The 19018-nt window shown below is 37.4% G+C and overlaps 1 protein-coding gene across 1 annotated transcript in view; it reads right to left on the bottom strand.

Annotated features, from left to right (window-relative positions):
• Positions 1 to 10584: 10584 nt before the first annotated feature.
• The window catches only part of LOC125922361 (transmembrane protease serine 11B-like), a 34083-nt gene continuing 25649 nt past the window's right edge, over positions 10585 to 19018 (bottom strand). Inside the window, 4 exon segments of the mRNA XM_049630025.1 lie at positions 10585 to 10746; positions 11387 to 11529; positions 11904 to 12017; positions 12254 to 12396. Coding sequence (XP_049485982.1) covers positions 10585 to 10746; positions 11387 to 11529; positions 11904 to 12017; positions 12254 to 12396 — 562 coding nt within the window.

Here is a 19018-nt window from a genome sequence, read left to right on the forward strand (position 1 = left end):
GTTATTTTACTGCAACCCTTGGGTGGGAGTCATTGGCGAAACAGTTAATTCTAATTATGTCAGAATTCTGGGCAAGCAAATCTCTACTTACCTGTACATAATGTGCTGATATAATGGCTGTTGGCGTTAATGAAGATAAAGGAAACTTCTGCACTTCCTTTGTCCTGGTCGGTGGTTCTCAGTAACTGTGCTAACCACAATGATACTTGGGGTTTTAAGGGTTGGGTGCAATAGCAGAAAGCAATTAAAAGGAAACTCGTTTAGCAAGTGTTGATGACAGCTATGGATCTGTGGTTTAAAGGAAGACATGAAAATTATCTTTGAGTTGGATACTTAGAAAAAGAATAGACATAACTTGGATTGGTCGCTGAGAGATCCACCCAGGAAATACTACCACAGTTTGATGAATCAGTGTTCTGACTCAAACCCCATCCATTCCTTTCATGGAAAACTCCTCCTCAGTGAAACCAGCTGTATCCACCAGAGCAGTCTCTGACAAATGACAAATATACATTATTTTGTTGTGTTTTTTTTTTTTGATATGAAAATTCTACTACAACATTACTATTTGAAACATGCTTAATCTAAAAATTCTCTCTGGATCTGTGTACATACTTTTGTAGAAATGGATTTGCAGGTGGAGATAGGTTTTGGTGTAAGAAATATCAGTCCAATTTTGGTAATTGTTTATAGGAATTAATCTAGTCAAGAGTTGTTTTACTAAATGAATATGGATTAGGCTTTTGGGTGACACCAACTTCTTATGAAAACAAAAAAATCAGGAGGTCATTAAGATATTTTGGATATAAATATATAGACTATTGGCACTATCTTTCATATATTTCACCATTTATTCACTTCATTCATTCATTTAATAAATACTTGTTGAAAACTTCCTGAGGTTTACATATCGTTCCTAGTAGTGGAAATACAACAAGGAATATGATAAAGTCCCTGTCTTCATGGAGCTTACACTTTAATGAGAAAAACAGATAAACACTCAAAATAGTAAATGCATAATTTAATATATTTATATATGTTATAAAGAAAATGAAGCAGGGCAATTGGATAGAGAGTGCTGTGTGTGTTGGGAGGGCGGAGGGTAGCAGCTATCTTTAGGGTGGTCAGGAAAGGCATCTCTGAAGAGAAGGCTTTTGAACAGAGACCTGAATGATGATATTAACATGAATCATCTTCCTAAAACACATATTCATGACACTTGTCTATTTAAAATCTTCAAAACTTTCAACTGCTTTCAGGATAAAATATAAATTTCTCTGGTTAATATTCAAGGCTCTCTAGAACATCTATTCTTTTTATTTATGTTGTTCCAAAGTAGTTTGGTGAAACAAAGGGCATGACCTCTATCCCAATGCCAGGTCTACTGGTAACTAGCTATTGAAATCTTTTGAGCTTCAGCTTTCTTATAGGTAAAAATGCAGTCTAACAATATCATACCTGTAAGTTTGTTATATCAGCTGAGACCAAGTGCTTGGCACAATATCCAGGACATTGTATTACCTTAATAATGACTTTGCCCAAAACTTGACTTTACTTTAGCCATTTCTGACAGTTCCATTCCTTGAATGGCAAGTGTTTTCCTACATCCATGCATTTATTCATGCTGTTTAATACTCTCAGGATTGTCATTTCTACCCATTCAATGTTTATTCATGCGTCATGGTCCAACTTAATTGCCACTTCCTTCATGAAGCTTTCCCTGTAAAGTATTATTCTCTTTGATCTCTTTTTTTCTGGCTTCTAATATTTACTGTCATTAGTGCTCATTTTAGATTTAATCATCTATGTTGTATTGATTTCTACTTAAATATGTCCTGTGGATGGTCCTATGACCCCAGTGAAAGTGTAACCTGCTTGAACTTAAAGGCAAAGACTATATCTTGTATTTCCGTTTTTCATAATGATCATCAGAGTGCTTGGTATCCAGTAGATGTTCAGTAAATAAACTATATGTTTAAAATACTGATTAACAACCAAAATATATGTAGATCTCCTAAAAGCTAATAAAATATTTTAAAAACTCAGTATTAAGTGTAGATAGGGTTTTAAAAGAATATTCACAGAAGAAATGTGTATGGACAATATAAAAAATGCTTAATATCATCCATTAATAATTATGTAAATATACATCAGCACAATAATACAGCACTACCCAGATCAAACATTTTATTTTAAGATTTGGTAAGCATGTGGGGAAATGGGCCCCCATATGTTGACGGTAGGAGAATCAAAGCAGCAACCTTAGAGGGAGAACCTGTTTAATTTTATACCTTTATCCCCTATAACCAGGCAGTTTCACTTTTAGGTATCCACCTAGATTTCTATCCTGGCATAGGTAATCAAACAGGATTATATGAAAATATTTATTAAAAAGTTTGCAATAGCAAAAAAAAAGGAAACTAATTATTAATTGGAAGAAAAACGGTTAAATAAACTATGACATATCGAGACACCTCGGTGGCTCAGTCGGTTAAGCCTCTGCTTCTTGATTTCAGCTCAGGTCATGATCCCAGGGCCATGGGATTGAGCTCCAAGTTGGGCTCCGTGCTGAGCATGGAGCTTGCTTAAGATTCTCTCTCTCTCTCTCTCTCTCTCTCTCTCTCTCTCTCTCTCTCTCCCTCTCCCTCTCCCTCTCCCTCTCTCCGTCCCCCTCTCCCTCTCCGTCTCCCTCTGCCCCTCCCCACTGTCTGTCTGTCTCTCTGTCTGTCTCTCTCTCTCAAAAAAAAATTAAACAAACATACAATGGTGTATCAATATTCTGGAATGTTATTAGGTGTTAAAAGGAAAGAGTTTATAGTAAAATATAGTGGGTTGATGTGCTCATCCTCATTCTAAGATCCCTTTTTCTGCTGCAGAGATTGGAAAGCTAAACATGACATCTCCCAGACTCCTTTGCATTTAGGATTCTGGCTACAATTTGGGTTTTGCCAGCTAGATCCACTCACATGAAACTTGAAAGGGAGAAGCATGTCAGATGCCTTCTAAGGCAGAAATGAAGTCACTTGTGGATTTATGCTGGTAAAAGCTCATGGATATATGATGTGTTCTGTAGCAGCATTTCACTCTCTGTTCTTCAGCTTTCTGGGGGCCAAGAAATAATTTTAGAGACAAAAGACCAGACCAGCTTGTGAGTATCAGGAAGATGCAGTGATAATATCATCAGTGCTGGTGCTTTCTTTTTTCTTTTCTTTTCTTTTCTTTTCTTTTCTTTTCTTTTCTTTCCTTTTCGTTTTTCTTTTTTCTTTTCCCTGCCTCCTTCCCTGTTGTTCTCTCTCTTCCTTTCTTTTCCTTTTTTTCTTTTCTTTCTTTTCTTTCTTTCTTTCTTTCTTTCTTTCTTTCTTTCTTTCTTTCTTTTGGTATTACTTAATAAGTTTAATGAGTTAGTTGGTGTAAGGAAAATATCCACGTATCCACTGTCACGGTTAAGAAATGGAATTTTGGGGGCACCTGGGTGGCTCAGTTGGTTAAGCACCAAATCTCGATTTTGGCTCAGGTCATGAGCCCCAAGTCGGGCTCTGCACCAAGTGTGGAGCCTGCTTGGGATTCTCTCTCTCTCTCCCCCTCTGCCCCTCTTCCCCATTCGCTCTCACTCTCTCTCTCTCTAAAAATATTTTTTTTTAAAAAAAGGAACTTTGTCTGCCACCTCAACCGCTCCCCAGTACCCTATCACAGCCTTAGCCTCCCACCCTCCCCCAAAAGTAACCTCTATCCTGTTTTTCTTTTGAAGTATAATTAACATACAGTGTTATATTAGTTTCAGGTGTACAAAAATAGTGACTCAACAATTCTATCCATTACTCAGTGCTCATCAAGATAAGTGTGCTCTTGGGGCATCTGAGTGGCTCAGTTGGTTAAGCATTCAACTCTTGATTTTGGCTCAAGTCATGATCTCATGATTCCTAAGATTGAGCCCCACATCAGGCTCTGTGCTGACATTATGGAACCTGCTTAGGATTCTCTCTCTTCCCCTCTCTAACCCTTCTGTGCATTCTCATGTGCGCTCTCTCTCTCTCTCTCAAAATAAATAATTAAACTTAAAAAAAAATAAGTGTGCTATTGATCTCATTTATCTGATTCACCCCTCACCCCACCATTTCCCCTCTGGCAGCCACTAGGTTGTTCTCTGTATATAAGAATCTTTTCGGGGGGACACCCAGGTGGTTCAGCTGGTTAAGCTTTGGACTCTTGATTTCAGCACAGATCATATCTCACAGTTTGTGGGATCAAGCTATCAGTGCAGAGACTGCTTGGGATTCTCTCTCTCCCTCTCTCTCTTCCCTTCCTCCCTAAATTAAATAAATGAACTTTTTTTTAGAAGTCTTTTTTTGTTGGTCTCTTTTTTGTTCATTTGTTTTGTTTCTTCCATTTTACATATGAGTGAAAGTATATAGTGTATGTCTTTCTCTGATGTATTTTGCTTAGCATAATACCCTTTAGCTCCATCCATGTTGTTTTAAATGGCAACATTTAAATGGCACATTCTTTTTTGTGGTTGAGTAATATTCCAATGTATCTTCTCTATCACATCTTCTTTATCCATTCATCTATGGGTAGACATTGGGTTGCTTCCATATCTTGTCTATTATAAATAATGCTGCAATAAATACAAGGGTTTATGTATCTTTTTGAATTATTGTTTTTGTATTCTTTGGGTAAATGCCCAGTAGTAGAATTACTGGGTCATATGGTAATTCTATTTTTAATTTTTTGAGGAACTTTCATGCGATATTCCACAATGGCTGCACCAATTTGCATTCCCACCAGCAGTGCATGAGTGTTCATTTCTTTCCACATTCTCATCAACACTCGTTATTTCTTACGTTTTTCATTCTAGCCATTCTGACAGTTGTAAGGTAATATCTCATTATGGTTTTTATTTACATTTCCCTAATGATTAGTATGTCTGTTAACCATCTGTATGTCTTCTTTGGAAAAATGTCTGTTCAGATCCTCTGCCCATTTTCAAATTGGATCATTTTATTTTGGTGTTGAGTTGTATAAGCCCTTTATATATTTTGTATATTAAACCCTTGTCAGATATATCATTTGCAAATATCTTCTCCCATTGAAGAAGTTGCCTTTCAGTTCTGTTGATGGTTTCTTTTGCTGTGCAGAAGACCCTGAATAGCCAAAGCAGTCTTGAGAAAAAAGAATGGGGCTGGAGTTACCACAATCCCATATTTCAAGATATGCTACAAAGCTGTGGCAATCAAGACAGTGTGGTACTGATACAGAAGTAGACACATAGATCAATAGGACAGAATAAAGAGCCCAGAAATAAACCCATGATTATATGATCAATTAATCTACAACAAAGGAGGCAAGAATATACAATGGGGAAAACAAGTGGTTTTCTCTTCAACAAGTGGTGCTGGGAAAACTGGAAAGCTACATGCAAAAGATTGAAACTAGACCACTTTCTTACACTATACACAAAATAAATTCAAAATAGATTATAGACCTAAATAGAAGACAGGAAACCATAAAACTCCTAGAAGAAAATGTAGCAGTAATTTCTTTGAAATCAGCCATAGAAATATTTTTCTAGATATGTATCCTCAGGCAAGGGACACAAAAGCAACATTAAACTGAGACCACACCAAAATAAATGCTTTTGCACAGTGAAGGGTACTATTAACAAAACAAAGTGTTGCCAATGCTTTCTGTCCTTTGGATCTTAACTATTAAAATCAGAAATGCCAGTTTCTATCCCTTCCCCTGGCATCAGTTTTCCATTATTCTATGAATTACCCTTGAGGCTTAGCCTAGAGCCTTCATCCCCAGCTGTTATGACAATTTTTGACAACATAGTTTTCTGCTTCAAACTCCTTTCTGTTTAACAAGCCTTTCCTGCTCTGAACTATGACTGATACATTTGTAGATCAATATAGAAAGACTTCAAGAAAAAGTATTGAGTGAAAATATGAAATGCAGAGGTGCACCTGGGTGGCTCATTGGTTAAATGTCCGACACTTGATTTCAGCTAAGATCATGACCTCACAGTTTGTGGGTTCAAGCATGTCTCCATGCAGACAGTGTGGAGCCTGTTTGGGATTCTCTCTCCCTCCCTTCTCTCTGTCACTTGCATGCATGTGCTCTCTCTTTCTCTCCCAAACTAAATAAATAAACTTAAAAAAAAGAAACTACGGAATGATAATTCAATATGATATCATTAATACTTCAAAGGAAGAGTAAATAATACTTCACATTTAAATGGATGCTAATATGTGTACTTAAATCGATGTATTAATTTATGAAATATTATTTTTTTTTCAAGTATGCTTATTGAAATGAAATAAAACTTTGTCCTTAATATGATCTGAGTCGAGGAAAAAAGTGAAATTGGCAATAAAAGACAAGCTCCCAGGGAGTCAGGTCAAGTTAATACTGACTAAAAATAAATCATATCTGTTGGCTTTGTAGGACTTTCCAGGGTGAGATGATGGCTTGATGACAATAAGCACAAAATCCATGAGAGCACAAAGGATAAAAATCTCCCAAAGGTGTCAGATAATTTTTAAAGGATGGAAGGGGTTTACCAGAAAAAAAAATCAGGGAAAGACATTCTAGACAAGGAGTACATCATTTGGAAAGGCCTGGGATAGCACATTTCAGAAATCTCCAGTAACAGGAGATTGGAGAACAGGTTAAATGCAAGGGCCCAATGGGTGATATAACAGAAATATATGTAACAGCCAGATCCCAACAGTGCATTTCAGCATCATTCCTTTGGACACAATGATTACCTCCATTGAACCAGCCACAGGTCCAGGAACACAGAGATGAAAAAGAGCCCTTGAGAAGCTCATGGTCTAGTAGGATATTCAGATGCATAAATAAAAGTTTTGCATCTTGTGGAAAGCATAAGGACCAGATGTACGCCTGGGGCAATCTGGAGCACCAGCCGGGGGATGTCAGGAAAAGCTTCCAGGTAAAGTAACACCTGAACTGTGTCTTGAATGAAGAATAGGAAGAGTGAGTCAAGGCTTTTATGGATTCACAAGTCATAATACAGAGTTTAGGTTTTATTCTCTGAGGGTGTTGAGGTTAGGGTGGGGTAGGATGTTAATTAAGGAGGAGAAAGAGATGCTCCTAGACTAATTCTCCCTATTACTAAAACTTTGTCCTTCCTCTGATTGAGGCTTTGTTTGATTGCTCCTAATTCTCTTTTATCAGTGAGCTAGAAGGAAAATGTGCAGACAATCTCCCATTACCCTGGCTAGTAATTCCTCCCTTGCTGAATCACTTTTTCAGAGATAAATGTGACTTAAAGAGTATAAACATAGGCTTTTAAAACCAGAGATGGTTATTTAATTGAATTCTCACATAATACATACTCCTATATTTAGTGTAAATAAAATTTTTTTACTCAGCTATGTCAACTGTGACAAATTTTAAGTGAAGATAATTAAATTTTTTGAAGAAACAACATAAGAAAATAAGATAGGATTATTTTATTTCCATAATTAAATGTAATAATTGTAGAGGATACAACACATTGTAATAATAAATAATTGTCTTTTCTGGAATCCTTTAATCACTACAAACTGCAAATCTGAAATGTCCTTGACAAATCATTATGACATGTTTCAAAGATAGCTTCTTCTGGAACTTCCTTTTGCATTAAAATTACGAAAAATGAAAACCAGTATCAAGCCTCATTCACCTCAGTGATGAGCACTTAAGGCACTCAATAAAACATCTGGCACAATGACCAAAAACCCAGTTTGTAATGTCAAGATATAGAAATTGTGCTCCAGTTGCATTATCTGGTGGTTTTTTTTAAAGCATAAATGAAGAATAGGTACATTCAGTGATGTACTGGTAAGTATTTAAACCAGGTGTCAGGGTTAGGGGTTTGTGTCACTAATTTGTGACATTGGTCAATTTCTATGGTATAAATACTGACAACATGGACAATTTAGAACTACGCACATTATATCACTGAACATGAATTTGGGAAGGGATGAACAATAGCACTCTATTATATTTATTTTTAACATACAGATACCATAGATATAAATAACCTCAAGACCCAAAGTACTAGTAAAATGTAGTAACATAATTAGGACATGATGAGTTTTGGATATTTAGTACTCTTAATTTTCAACTGCAGTGTGTTTCACAACTGGCTAACATAATTCCTGAAATTTTAACATTAAACTCATACATTGGTACAAGCTAGTTTCAGCACACCACTGCTGCACTTTTAAATATTAAACTTCAAAAAGATTTCACAAGTTTACATATTTGAAAGGAAGCATAAGATTCCACAGGGAACACTTACATAAAGCTTGTATAACACTTACATTCCATAGGGAATACTTACATAAAAAAAGCAAAGGATACAGTACATTGAGAGAGTACAGGCAAGCATTGGAAGACCAAAAGATACACAGGTGTAAACTCCCACTGTCCTTATTCACACATACATATATATTTTGTCTCCAGATTGAACCACCAAACTCTGTTAACATCAAGATCCAGAGGATCTTGGATTGGGAAACATACTGGCTCAGAGTCTGCAAGGACAGTTTCTGATTTTAAACCTCATGTAAATCTCACACAAATCCTTTGGCCTTATTTTAGCCAAGAGTCAAAACCACATATCCAGGCATTTCCAAAGATAAGGACAGACCTTTCCTAATCCAATTGTAAGTTCTACATGAAACCCAATAAGGAAAATTACAAAGGATAGCATTTCAAATATATTCCTACCCAGGATGACTCCAGGATCTTTTCCCTTTTTTAGATGTAGAAGACTCAGGAAATATGAAGAATTCTGTTTTGAAATGCTAATATAAGTTGTCTATTAGACCTTCAAGTAGAAATTTTAGTCATGCAACTGAAGATCCAAGGGGAAGTCAGAACTAAAGTTAATACGTTTAGAAATTGTCAGCAAGCAGTTAGTATTGAAAATACTGGACTGGATATGATGATATAGGGTATGAGTGTAAGTGGAGAAGAGGAGAGATCTGAGGATTGAGTCCTGGGACACACCAATGTTCAGAGCTGGGGAAAAGCTAGTAGCAGTTCTGGAAGTACAAACTGAGAAAGAATAGCTGATGACATAGAAAGATTGCAAAAAAGTACTCTTTTTTTTTTCCCCTGGAATCCAAGTAAAGAGAATATTTCATAAATCAGACAGAGAAGGACAAGTACCATATGATTTCACTTACATGTGGAACCTAAAAAACAAAACAAACAAACAAGCAAATCAAAACAGACTCACAAATACAGAGAACAAACTGGTGGTTGCCAGAGGGGAGGGGTGAAGCAGGGAAGGGGTAGAGTTAATATGTGTCACCTGCCTGAGAAGAGAGTGAGGAGAGAAAAACACCAGCTTGTCACACCTGGCTATGGTTTGGTTTGACATCATGGCATTTGAGTCCTACTTTATAATAAAGAAAGAATGAGAGAGTAACATCACAAACAGTTGAAGGAAGGAGTATTTTTTTCTAGATTGTTTTGGCTGCTTTTGAAAACTTCAGCTGCTTTTACCTATTTTAGGAAATTAGAAAAAGTAAATTATTTTCAGAGACTACAAAATCAGCCCCCATACATTTATTTGCACATACACTATAAAGAGACTTATTATAATAGATGCCACACAGTCACCTGCCCTTGAGGACCTCACATTATTTTTGCTACAAGTGAAGACAAACACATGACAAAAAGAGGACATGAGAAGAATGTTATATAAGTAATTGCAACCTAAAAATCATTTAAAACTTCCAACTAATTTTGCATCTAAATTCTACCACATGAGGGTCACAACTTATAGGAGAGGCTGAAGAGTGACTTTAAGCAAGCAAACTTTCCTCTCTAGTCTTCAGTTTTCTTATCTATAAATTGAGAAACTTTTTCTAGCTCACACATCCCTTCTCCACTCCAAGATTATATGATTATGCAAGGTATGCAAACGATTTCATACATAAATAAGAAATGAATGTGTGTTATTTATCTGACATATTCCAGTTTAACATATTCCATAATTTACAGAATTAAAAACAACTTATTTGGTAGTTCCATCATATATAACAAAATATATATTTTTCAAAATTCTGATAAATAGGTGTGCCTGGGTGGCTCAGTAGGTTAAATGGCTGACTTCAGCTCAGGTCATGATCTCATGATTCATGAGTTGAAGCCCCATATTGGACTCTGCTGTCAGCACAAAACCCTCTCCAGATCATCTGTCACCCTCTCTCTCTGCCCCTCCCCCGCTCATGCGTGGGCGCTCTCTCTCAAAAACAAATAAACATTTAAAAAAATTCTGAAAATTAATTAAGGCGAATTCTAAATATAGTGGTAAGATAAATCTGAACTAGGCTATTAATAAAATATTTTGGTCTTCGTTTCTTTTTCCCCCTATATTCATTAAATAGATAAATATATGAATGGATAGCATTTTAGATATTATAAAATATTAAAGAACTTTAGGTATTTGAATGTAAGAAAATGATTTATATCAACAATCAAAAGTGAAAAAGATTTGAAGCAACGGATAAGAATACCCTGTGGCTAGCTGTCTTTATGGTCCGTTCCAAAGTTACTTTTCTTTCAGAGCCCAGTCTTGGATGTAATCCAATCATGATAAGCAGTGACTGGAGTATAAACACCTGGCTTATTCCTTTTAGCACATCCATCACCCCAGCTTATTATTCCAACAAGGTGCCAGACTTTTCTAGAGTCAGGATAAGCTAGCAGTCCACCAGAATCATTCTAGAAGAAGATAGGAAGACATGTTTCTTGTCCTGTCAAAGAATATCCTTTCACTGCTTCTCTGGACTTATCAGAAGCCCCTGGGTACTGAAAAGAGTCCACTTTCTTTTGAGCTTAGAACTGTGGAGCTTAGGTTTATTCAAAACCAAGGGTAACTACAAATCAGAATATACTGCCTACAGCTGCCATATGTTGGATTGACCAGAATTGAACTTTATAATGAGTTCAGCCTTGACTATGAAGAAAAAGTGACTTGGCTGCTTCATCATGAATGAAGCCTGAGAAATGGGTGACGTGTATACATGCTAAACCTCCGGCCACATTTCTGGATAAGGAAGAAACAGCAGTGCATTGTGCAGATGGCTCAGAAAATAGGGCCAAATTTATTTTATCACCGTGTATTATCCTTTGTATGGATTCCTAGACTGCCATGAAGGCAGAGATTTTGTTCAACAATACATCCCCAGCATCTAGGCTGGTGTCTGATATATAAGTGGGATTAATAAATATCTGTTATGTGGATCAAAATAAGCTACTCTATGGAAATCATTAATACACACACAAAAAAATTGTACTGATAAACACTTCAATTCAATTAGTACTTTGGGACAAAATGATTTGATAATATGTCTAGACATACCTGACAGGCATCAGCTTTTCTTGACTTAAATACAGCACATAGCATTTTGTTGGTAACCAGACCAGATAATGAATGTGGATGATTGCAAACTTTGTTGTCGATAACCTTCCCAAAGGCCTCTTGAAGTATCACTGGAAGAGGACCTAAAGGCAACAAATTCTGTGTATAATGGGGATCTTAACCTTGGTTGTAGAGACAAAGAATGTCTATAGAATAGATATTCTTTTTTTTTTTTTTTTTTTGGTCAGCAAGAACCAGGCCAGTCCCAGGGTAGATTTCTCCCTTTCTGGTGTTTATTGTAACTGGCTGCCTCACACATAATTCCAATTTTTCCACTTCTTATTCCCAAAGGCATTTTAGGAATTGAAGACAATGCCAAGTTTTTGGTCCCAACACTTGTTTGTTTGTTTGATATATTTAGTGACTGATTAATTGCACGAGAGAGTGGTTGATTGGCTAACTGATTGTTTAAATAATTATTCCCATGAAGCTATTACCCTTTTACAGAAAAACTTACCATTCATAAAGTGTTCCCATCCAGTAACTACAACACTGGCATTTTCCGGAAGCTTCATTTTGGCTTCAGGAAGACAAATCCTGCGAACATACTTTGTAAAAGAGACTTCTTCAGGGGCTCCTGGGTGGCTCAGTTGGTTGAGCGGCCAACTTTGGCCCAGGTCACGATCTCACGGTTTATGAGTTCAAGCCCTGCGTCGGGCTCCATGCTGACAGCTCTGAACCTGGAGCCTGCTTCGGATTCTGTGTCTCCCTCTCTCTCTCTCCCCCTCCCCCACTCATGATCTGTCTCTCTCTGTCTCAGAAATAAATAAGCATTAAAAAAAATTAAAAAAAAAGAGACTTCTTCAGCAAGCTGTACAAGGGCAATATCATTAAAAACCACAACGCTGCTGTAATTTTCATGAAAAATAATGTTTTGGACTTTCTGTGTCATATATGGTTTATTTACTATAGTTCCAAAGTTGACAGTCCAATCTCCTGAATTATTTTTCCTGGAAAACACAATTTAATTAAAATATATGTAGTTTTCGAGTGACAATAGTGTTCATTAGTGGTCATTATCTTATAAAGCGTTAGGCTCCCAACCAACACTAGAAAGCACCAAATTTTAATTTTTAAAGATGTCTTTGACATGGAGATGTTACAAATAAAATAGTTCAAAGGACAATTAGAGCTGTCAGCCTTCTGCAAATACTTCTAAGTAGAGTCACCGATGTCTTCTGCTACTAAACCCCCATCCAGTTCCTGAGTATTCGACTTAAGTGGGAGTCATAGAAGCAGCCTCAATGGATGGGGTCCAGAATCACTTAGTGCCAAACACCCGGATTCCATGAATCTACATCTTTGTCCATAAAAAAATTGCCACTTGTTCTCACCCAATTACCCTATTATGTTTACCAAGTCAACGCATCTTGACTTCTAATTTAAATTTTCTGGTCATTTCTCCAGTTCCCCACTGAAACTCTTTCTCAATTTAAGACATAACATACTGTCTAACTATTCTCACTTTCCTTCAAAATGTCAGGTGCTGTTTTGTTTTTTTTTAATTTTAATTTCTAAGAACTTTATATAATGGTGACATTGTTCAATCCTTCTCCCGTTCTATAACCTTCAGTGATTCCACACTCTTAATGTGTTTCTTAAACTCAACTCCCTTAGAATCAATTCAGGCTTCACCTCTTGAGATTTATATTTAAAAGGTCTGGTGTGATGCTTAAAGATCTATACTTTTAACAAGTCCCCTGTGTAGTTCACGATCCATGGACTACTGTTTGAAAATTGCTTCAGAAACACAAATCCTGCAAACATTCTTTCTAAAAGAGATCTTCAGGAAGTAAGCATCTTGTCATTTAGAGACATGCCCAATCAATATAACAAATTTTCTGAATATATTTTCTAATAATGTTTTCTTTTTTTTTTGATTTAACTTTATTTTTTATTTTTTAAAATTTACATCCAAATTAGTTAGTATATAGTGAAGCAATGACTTCAGTAGATTCCTTAATGCCCCTTACCCACTTTGCCCATCCCCCCCCACAAACCCTCCAGCAACCCTCAGTTTGTTCTCCATATTTATGAGTCTCTTCTGTTTTGTCCCCCTCCCTGTTTTTATATTATTTTTGCTTCCCTTCCTTTATGTTCATCTGTTTGTCTCTTAAAGTCCTCATATGAGTGAAGTCATATGATTTGTGTCTTTCTCTGACTGACTAATTTCACTTAGTATAACACCCTCCAGTTCCATCCACGTAGTTGCAAATGGCAAGATTTCATTCTTTTTGATTGCCGAGTAATACTCCATTGTATATATATATACCACCTCTTCTTTATCCATTCATCCATAAGTGGACATTTCGGCTCTTCCCATACTTTGGCTATTGTTGATAGTGCTGCTATAAACATGGGGGTGCATGTGTCCCTTCGAAACAGCACACCTGTATCCCATGGATAAATATCTAGTAGTGCAATTGCTGGGTGGTAGGGTAGGTCTATTTTTAGGTTTTTGAGAAACCTCCATACTGTTTTCCAGAGTGGCTGCACAAGCTTGCATTGCCACCAACAATGCAAAAGAGATCCTCTTTCTCCGCATCCTCACCAACATCTGTTTTTGCCTGAGTTGTTAATGTTAGCCATTCTGACAGGTGTAAGGTGATATCTCATTGTGGTTTTGATTTGTATTTCCCTGATGATAAGTGATGTTGAGCATTTTTTCATGTGTCGTTTGGCCATCTGGATGTCTTTGGAGAAGTGTCTATTCATGTGTTTTTCCCATTTCTTCACTGGATTATTTGTTTTTTGGGTGTTGAGTTTGATAAGTTCTTTGTAGATTTTGGATACTAACCCTTTCTCTGATATGTCATTTGCAAATATCTTCTCCCATTCTGTCAGTTGCCTTTTACTTTTGCTGATTGTTTCCTTCGCTGTGCAGAAGCTTTTTATTTTGATGAGGTCCCAGTAGTTCATTTTTGCTTTTGTTTCCCTTGCCTCCAGAGACGTGTTGAGTGAGAAATTGCTGCAGGCAAGATCAAAGAGGTTTTTGCTTGCTTTCTCCTCAAGGATTTTGATGGCTTCCTGTCTTGCATTCAGGTCTTTCATCTGCTTTGAGCTTATTTTTGTGTATTATGTAACAAAGTGGTCCAGGTTCATTCTTCTGCATGTCGCTGTCCAGTTTCCCAGCACCACTTGCTGAAGAGACTGTCTTTATTCCACTGGATATTCTTTCCTGCTTTGTCAAAGATTAGTTCCCCATACATTTGTGGGTCCATTTCTGGGTTCTCTATTCTGTTTCGTTGGTCTGAGTGTCTGTTTTTGTGCCAGTATTATACTCTCTTGATGATTACAGCTTTGTAGTATAGCTTGAAGTCTGGGATTGTGATGCCTCCTGCTTTGGTTTTCTTTTTCAAGATTGCTCGGGCTATTTGGGGTCTTTTCTAGTTCCATACAAATTTTAGGATTATTTGTTCTAGCTCTGTGAAGAATTCTGGTGTTATTTTGATAGCAATTGCATTGAATATGTAGATTGCTTTGGGTAGTATCAACATTTTAACAATATTTGTTCTTCCTATCCAGGAGCATGGAATCTTTTTCCATTTCTTTGTGTCTTCTTCAATTTCTTTCATCAGCTTTCTATAGTTTTCAGTGTATAGATTTTTCACCTCTTTGGCTAGATTTATTCCTAGGTATTTTATGGGTTTTGGTGCAACTGTAAATGGGATCGATTCCTTGATTTCTCTTTCTGTTGCTTCATTGTTGGCGTATAGGAATGCAACCAATTTCTGTGCATTGATTTTATATCCTGCAACTTTGCTGAATTCATGAATCAGTTCTAGCAGTTTTTTGGTAGAATCTTTTGGGTTTTACGTATAGAGTATCATGTCATCTGCAAAGAGTGAAAGTTTGACCTCCTCCTGGCCTATTTAGATGCCTTTTATTTCTTTGTGTTGTCTGACTGCAGAGGCTAAGACTTCCAATACCATGTTGAATAACAGTGGCAAGAGTGGACATCCCTGTCTTGTTCCTGACCTTAGGGGGAAAGCTCTCAGTTTTTCCCCATTGAGGATGATATTAGTGTTGGGTCGTTCATATATGGCTTTTATGATCTCGAGGTATGCTCCTTCTATCCCTACTTTCTTGAGTGTTTTTATCAAGAAAGGATGCTGTATTTTGTCAAATGCTTTCTCTGCAGCTATTGAGAGGATCATATGGTTCTTGTCCTTTCTTTTATTGATGTGATGAATCACGTTAATTGTTTTGTGGATATTGAACCAGCCCTGCATCCCAGGTATAAATCCCACTTGGTCATGGTAAATAATTTTTTAATGTATTGTTGGATCTGGTTGGCTAATATCTTTTTGAGGATTTTTGCATCCATGTTCATCAGGGAAATTGGTCTATAGTTCTCCTTTTTAGTGGGGTCTCCGTCTGGTTTTGGAATCAAGGTAATGCTGGCCTTATAGCAAGAGTTTGGAATTTTTCCTTCCATTTCTATTTTTTAGAACAGTTTCAAGAGAATAGGTGTTAACTCTTCCTTAAATGTTTGGTAGAATTCCCCTGGAAAGCCATCTGGCCCTGGACTCTTGTTTTTGGCAGATTTTTTATTACGAATTCGATTTCCTTACTGATTATGGGTCTGTTCAAATTTTCTCTTTCTTCCTGTTTCAGTTTTGGTAGTGTATCTATTTCTAGGAATTTGTCCATTTCTTCCAGATTGCCCATTTTGTTGGCATATAATTGCTCATAATGTTCTCTTATTATTGTTTTTATTTCTGTTGTGTTGGTTGTGATTTCTCCTCTTTCATTCTTGATTTTAATTATTTGGGTCCTTTCCTTTTTCTTTGATCAAACTGGCTAATTGTTTATCAATTTTGTTAATTCTTTCAAAGAACCAGCTTCTGGTTACATTGATCTGTTCTACTGGGGTTTTTTTTTTTGGTTTCGATAGCATTAATTTCTGCTCTAATCTTTATTATTTCCTGTCTTCTGCTGGTTTTGGGTTTTATTTGCTGTTCTTTTTCCAGCTCCTTAAGGCATAAGGTTAGGTTGTGTATCTGAGATCTTTCTTCCTTCTTTAGGAAGGCCTGGATTGGTATATACTTTCCTCTTATGACCACATTTGCTGCATCCCTGAGGATTTGGGTTGTGGTGCTATCATTTTCATTGACTTCCATATACTTTTTAATTTCTTCTTTAACTGCTTGGTTAGCCCATTCATTCTTTAGTAGGATGTTCTTCAGTCTCCAAGTATTTGTTACCTTTCCAAATTTTTTCTTGTTGATTTCGAATTTCAGGGCGTTGTGGTCAGAAAATATGCATGGTATGATCTCAATCTTTTTGTATTTACTGAGGGCTGATTTGTGTCCCAGTATATGGTCTATTCTGGAGAACGTTCTATGTGCACTGTAGAAGAATGTGTATTATGCTGCTTTAGGATGAAATGTTCTGAATATATCTGTTAAGTCCATCTGGTCCAGTGTGTCATCCAAAGCCATTATTTCCTTGTTGATTTTTTAATTAGATGATCTGTCCATTGCTGTGAGTGGGGTGTTGAAATCTCCTACTATTATGGTATTACTCTTGATGAGTTTCTTTATGTTTGTGGTTAATTGATTTATGTATTTGGGTGCTCTCACATTTGGCACATAAATCTTTACAATTGTTAGGTCTTCTTGGTAATAGACCCCTTGATTATGATATAATGCCCTTCTGCATCTCTTGATACCGTCTTTATTTTAAAGTCTAGATTGTCTGATATAAGTATGGCTACTCTGGCTTGCTTTTGTTGATCATTAGCATGGTAGATGGTTCTCCATCCCCTTATTTTCAATCTGTAGGTGTCTTTGGGTCTAAAGTGGGTCTGTTGTAAACAGCATATAGATGGGTCTTGTTTTCTTATCCATTGTGTTACCCTATGTCTTCTGATTGGAGCATTGAGTCCATTAACGTTTAGAGTGAGTACTGAAAGATATGAATTTATTGCCATTATGATGCTTGTAGAGATGGAGTTTCTGGTCCTTTCTAATCTTTTGTTGCTTTTGCTATATATATATATATATATTTCCATCTTTTGTCCCCTCAGAGAGTCCTCCTTAATATTTCTTGCAGGGCTGGTTTAGTGGTCAGAAACTCCTTTAATTTTTGTTTGTCTGGGAAACTTTTTATCTCTCCTTCTATTTTGAATGACAGCCTTGCTGGATAAAGAATTCTTGGCTGCATATTTTTCTGATTCAGCACACTGAATATATCCTGCCACTCCTTTCTGGCCTGCCAGTTTTCTATGGATAGGGCTGCTGCAAACATGATCTGTCTTCCCTTGTAGGTTAGGGACTTTTTTCCCCTTGCTGCTTTCCTGATTCTCTCCTTGCCTGAGTATTTTGTGAATTTGACTATGTTGATGGTCGGTTTTATTTTAATCGAATGGGAGTTCTCTGTGCTTCCTGGATTTTGATGTCTGTGTCTTTTCCCAGGTTAGGAAAGTTTTCTGCTATGATTTGCTCACATAACCCTTCTACCCCTATTTCTCTCTCTTCCTCTTCTGGGACCCCTATGATTCTGATGTTGTTCCTTTTTAGTGAGTCACTGATTTCTGTAATTCTTAAATCGTGCTCTTTTGCCTTAATCTCCCTCTTTTTTCTCTGCTTCATTATTCTCTATAAATTTGTCCTCTCTATCGCTGATTCTCTGTTCTGCCTTGTCCATCCTTGGTGCTGCTGCATCCGTCCATGATTGCAGCTCAGTTATAGCATTTTTAATTTCATTCTGGCTATTTTTTACTTCTTTTATCTCTGCAGAAAGGGATTCTAATCTATTCTAATCTAATCTAGTCTATCGACTCCAGCTAGTATTATTATTATCGCGATTCTAAATTCTGGTTCAGACATCTTGCTTGTGTCTGTGTTGGTTAAATCCAACACAGTGGATTGTTGCAGTGCTCGTGGGTGTGCATGCGCATGCGTGGGAGGGGTGAAAAATGGTGCCACGCAGCCACACGGTCTGTTCTCCCGGATCAGCAGTTGTGCCCGATCCTCTGTCTTCAGCTCTTGTCCCCTCCCCGCTTTTCCACTCTCCATGACTAGGCCCCAGGGAATACCTCTCTCCCAAGTTTTGTCTCAGATGCAGCTGTTTTCCCCAGCCCTTTACTTTCGAAGGACTGCGGCTTTGACCAGCTCTGCTCACCGAGCGATGGCTGAATGAGCAATGGCCGAATGTCGACTGCACCCAGGAATGCCTGCTGGATCCTGCTGTTTCCAGTGCCCTGAGACTGCAGCCAGGTGCCAGCCCGCCCCCCCCAAAAAATCACGAGACAGTGTAGCCTCAGCTTTTCCGGGACCATGGAAAATCGCAACACACATCTGACACCAGGCTTCACCCTCAACAACCTTGCCCCAGCACCAGCGAATGTGGCTGCCTTCTGGGGTCTGCTGGGACCAGGTGACTTCAACAGTCTCTACCAAATGTCCTTCCAGCAGTGGAACCACTTTTCCCCATGTGGCCCGAGAACCTCCCGGACCCCACTCTCTTCCTGGGGATTTACCTTTCCCACCAGAGCACCACCAGGTATCAAGCTGCTGAGTTGCAGCCTTTGCACTCCCCTTGTTTACAGTCTTAGTGAAATTGAAA

Source organism: Panthera uncia, chromosome B1 (genome assembly GCF_023721935.1).
Source record: "Panthera uncia isolate 11264 chromosome B1, Puncia_PCG_1.0, whole genome shotgun sequence".
Classification (NCBI taxonomy): Eukaryota; Metazoa; Chordata; class Mammalia; order Carnivora; family Felidae; genus Panthera; species Panthera uncia.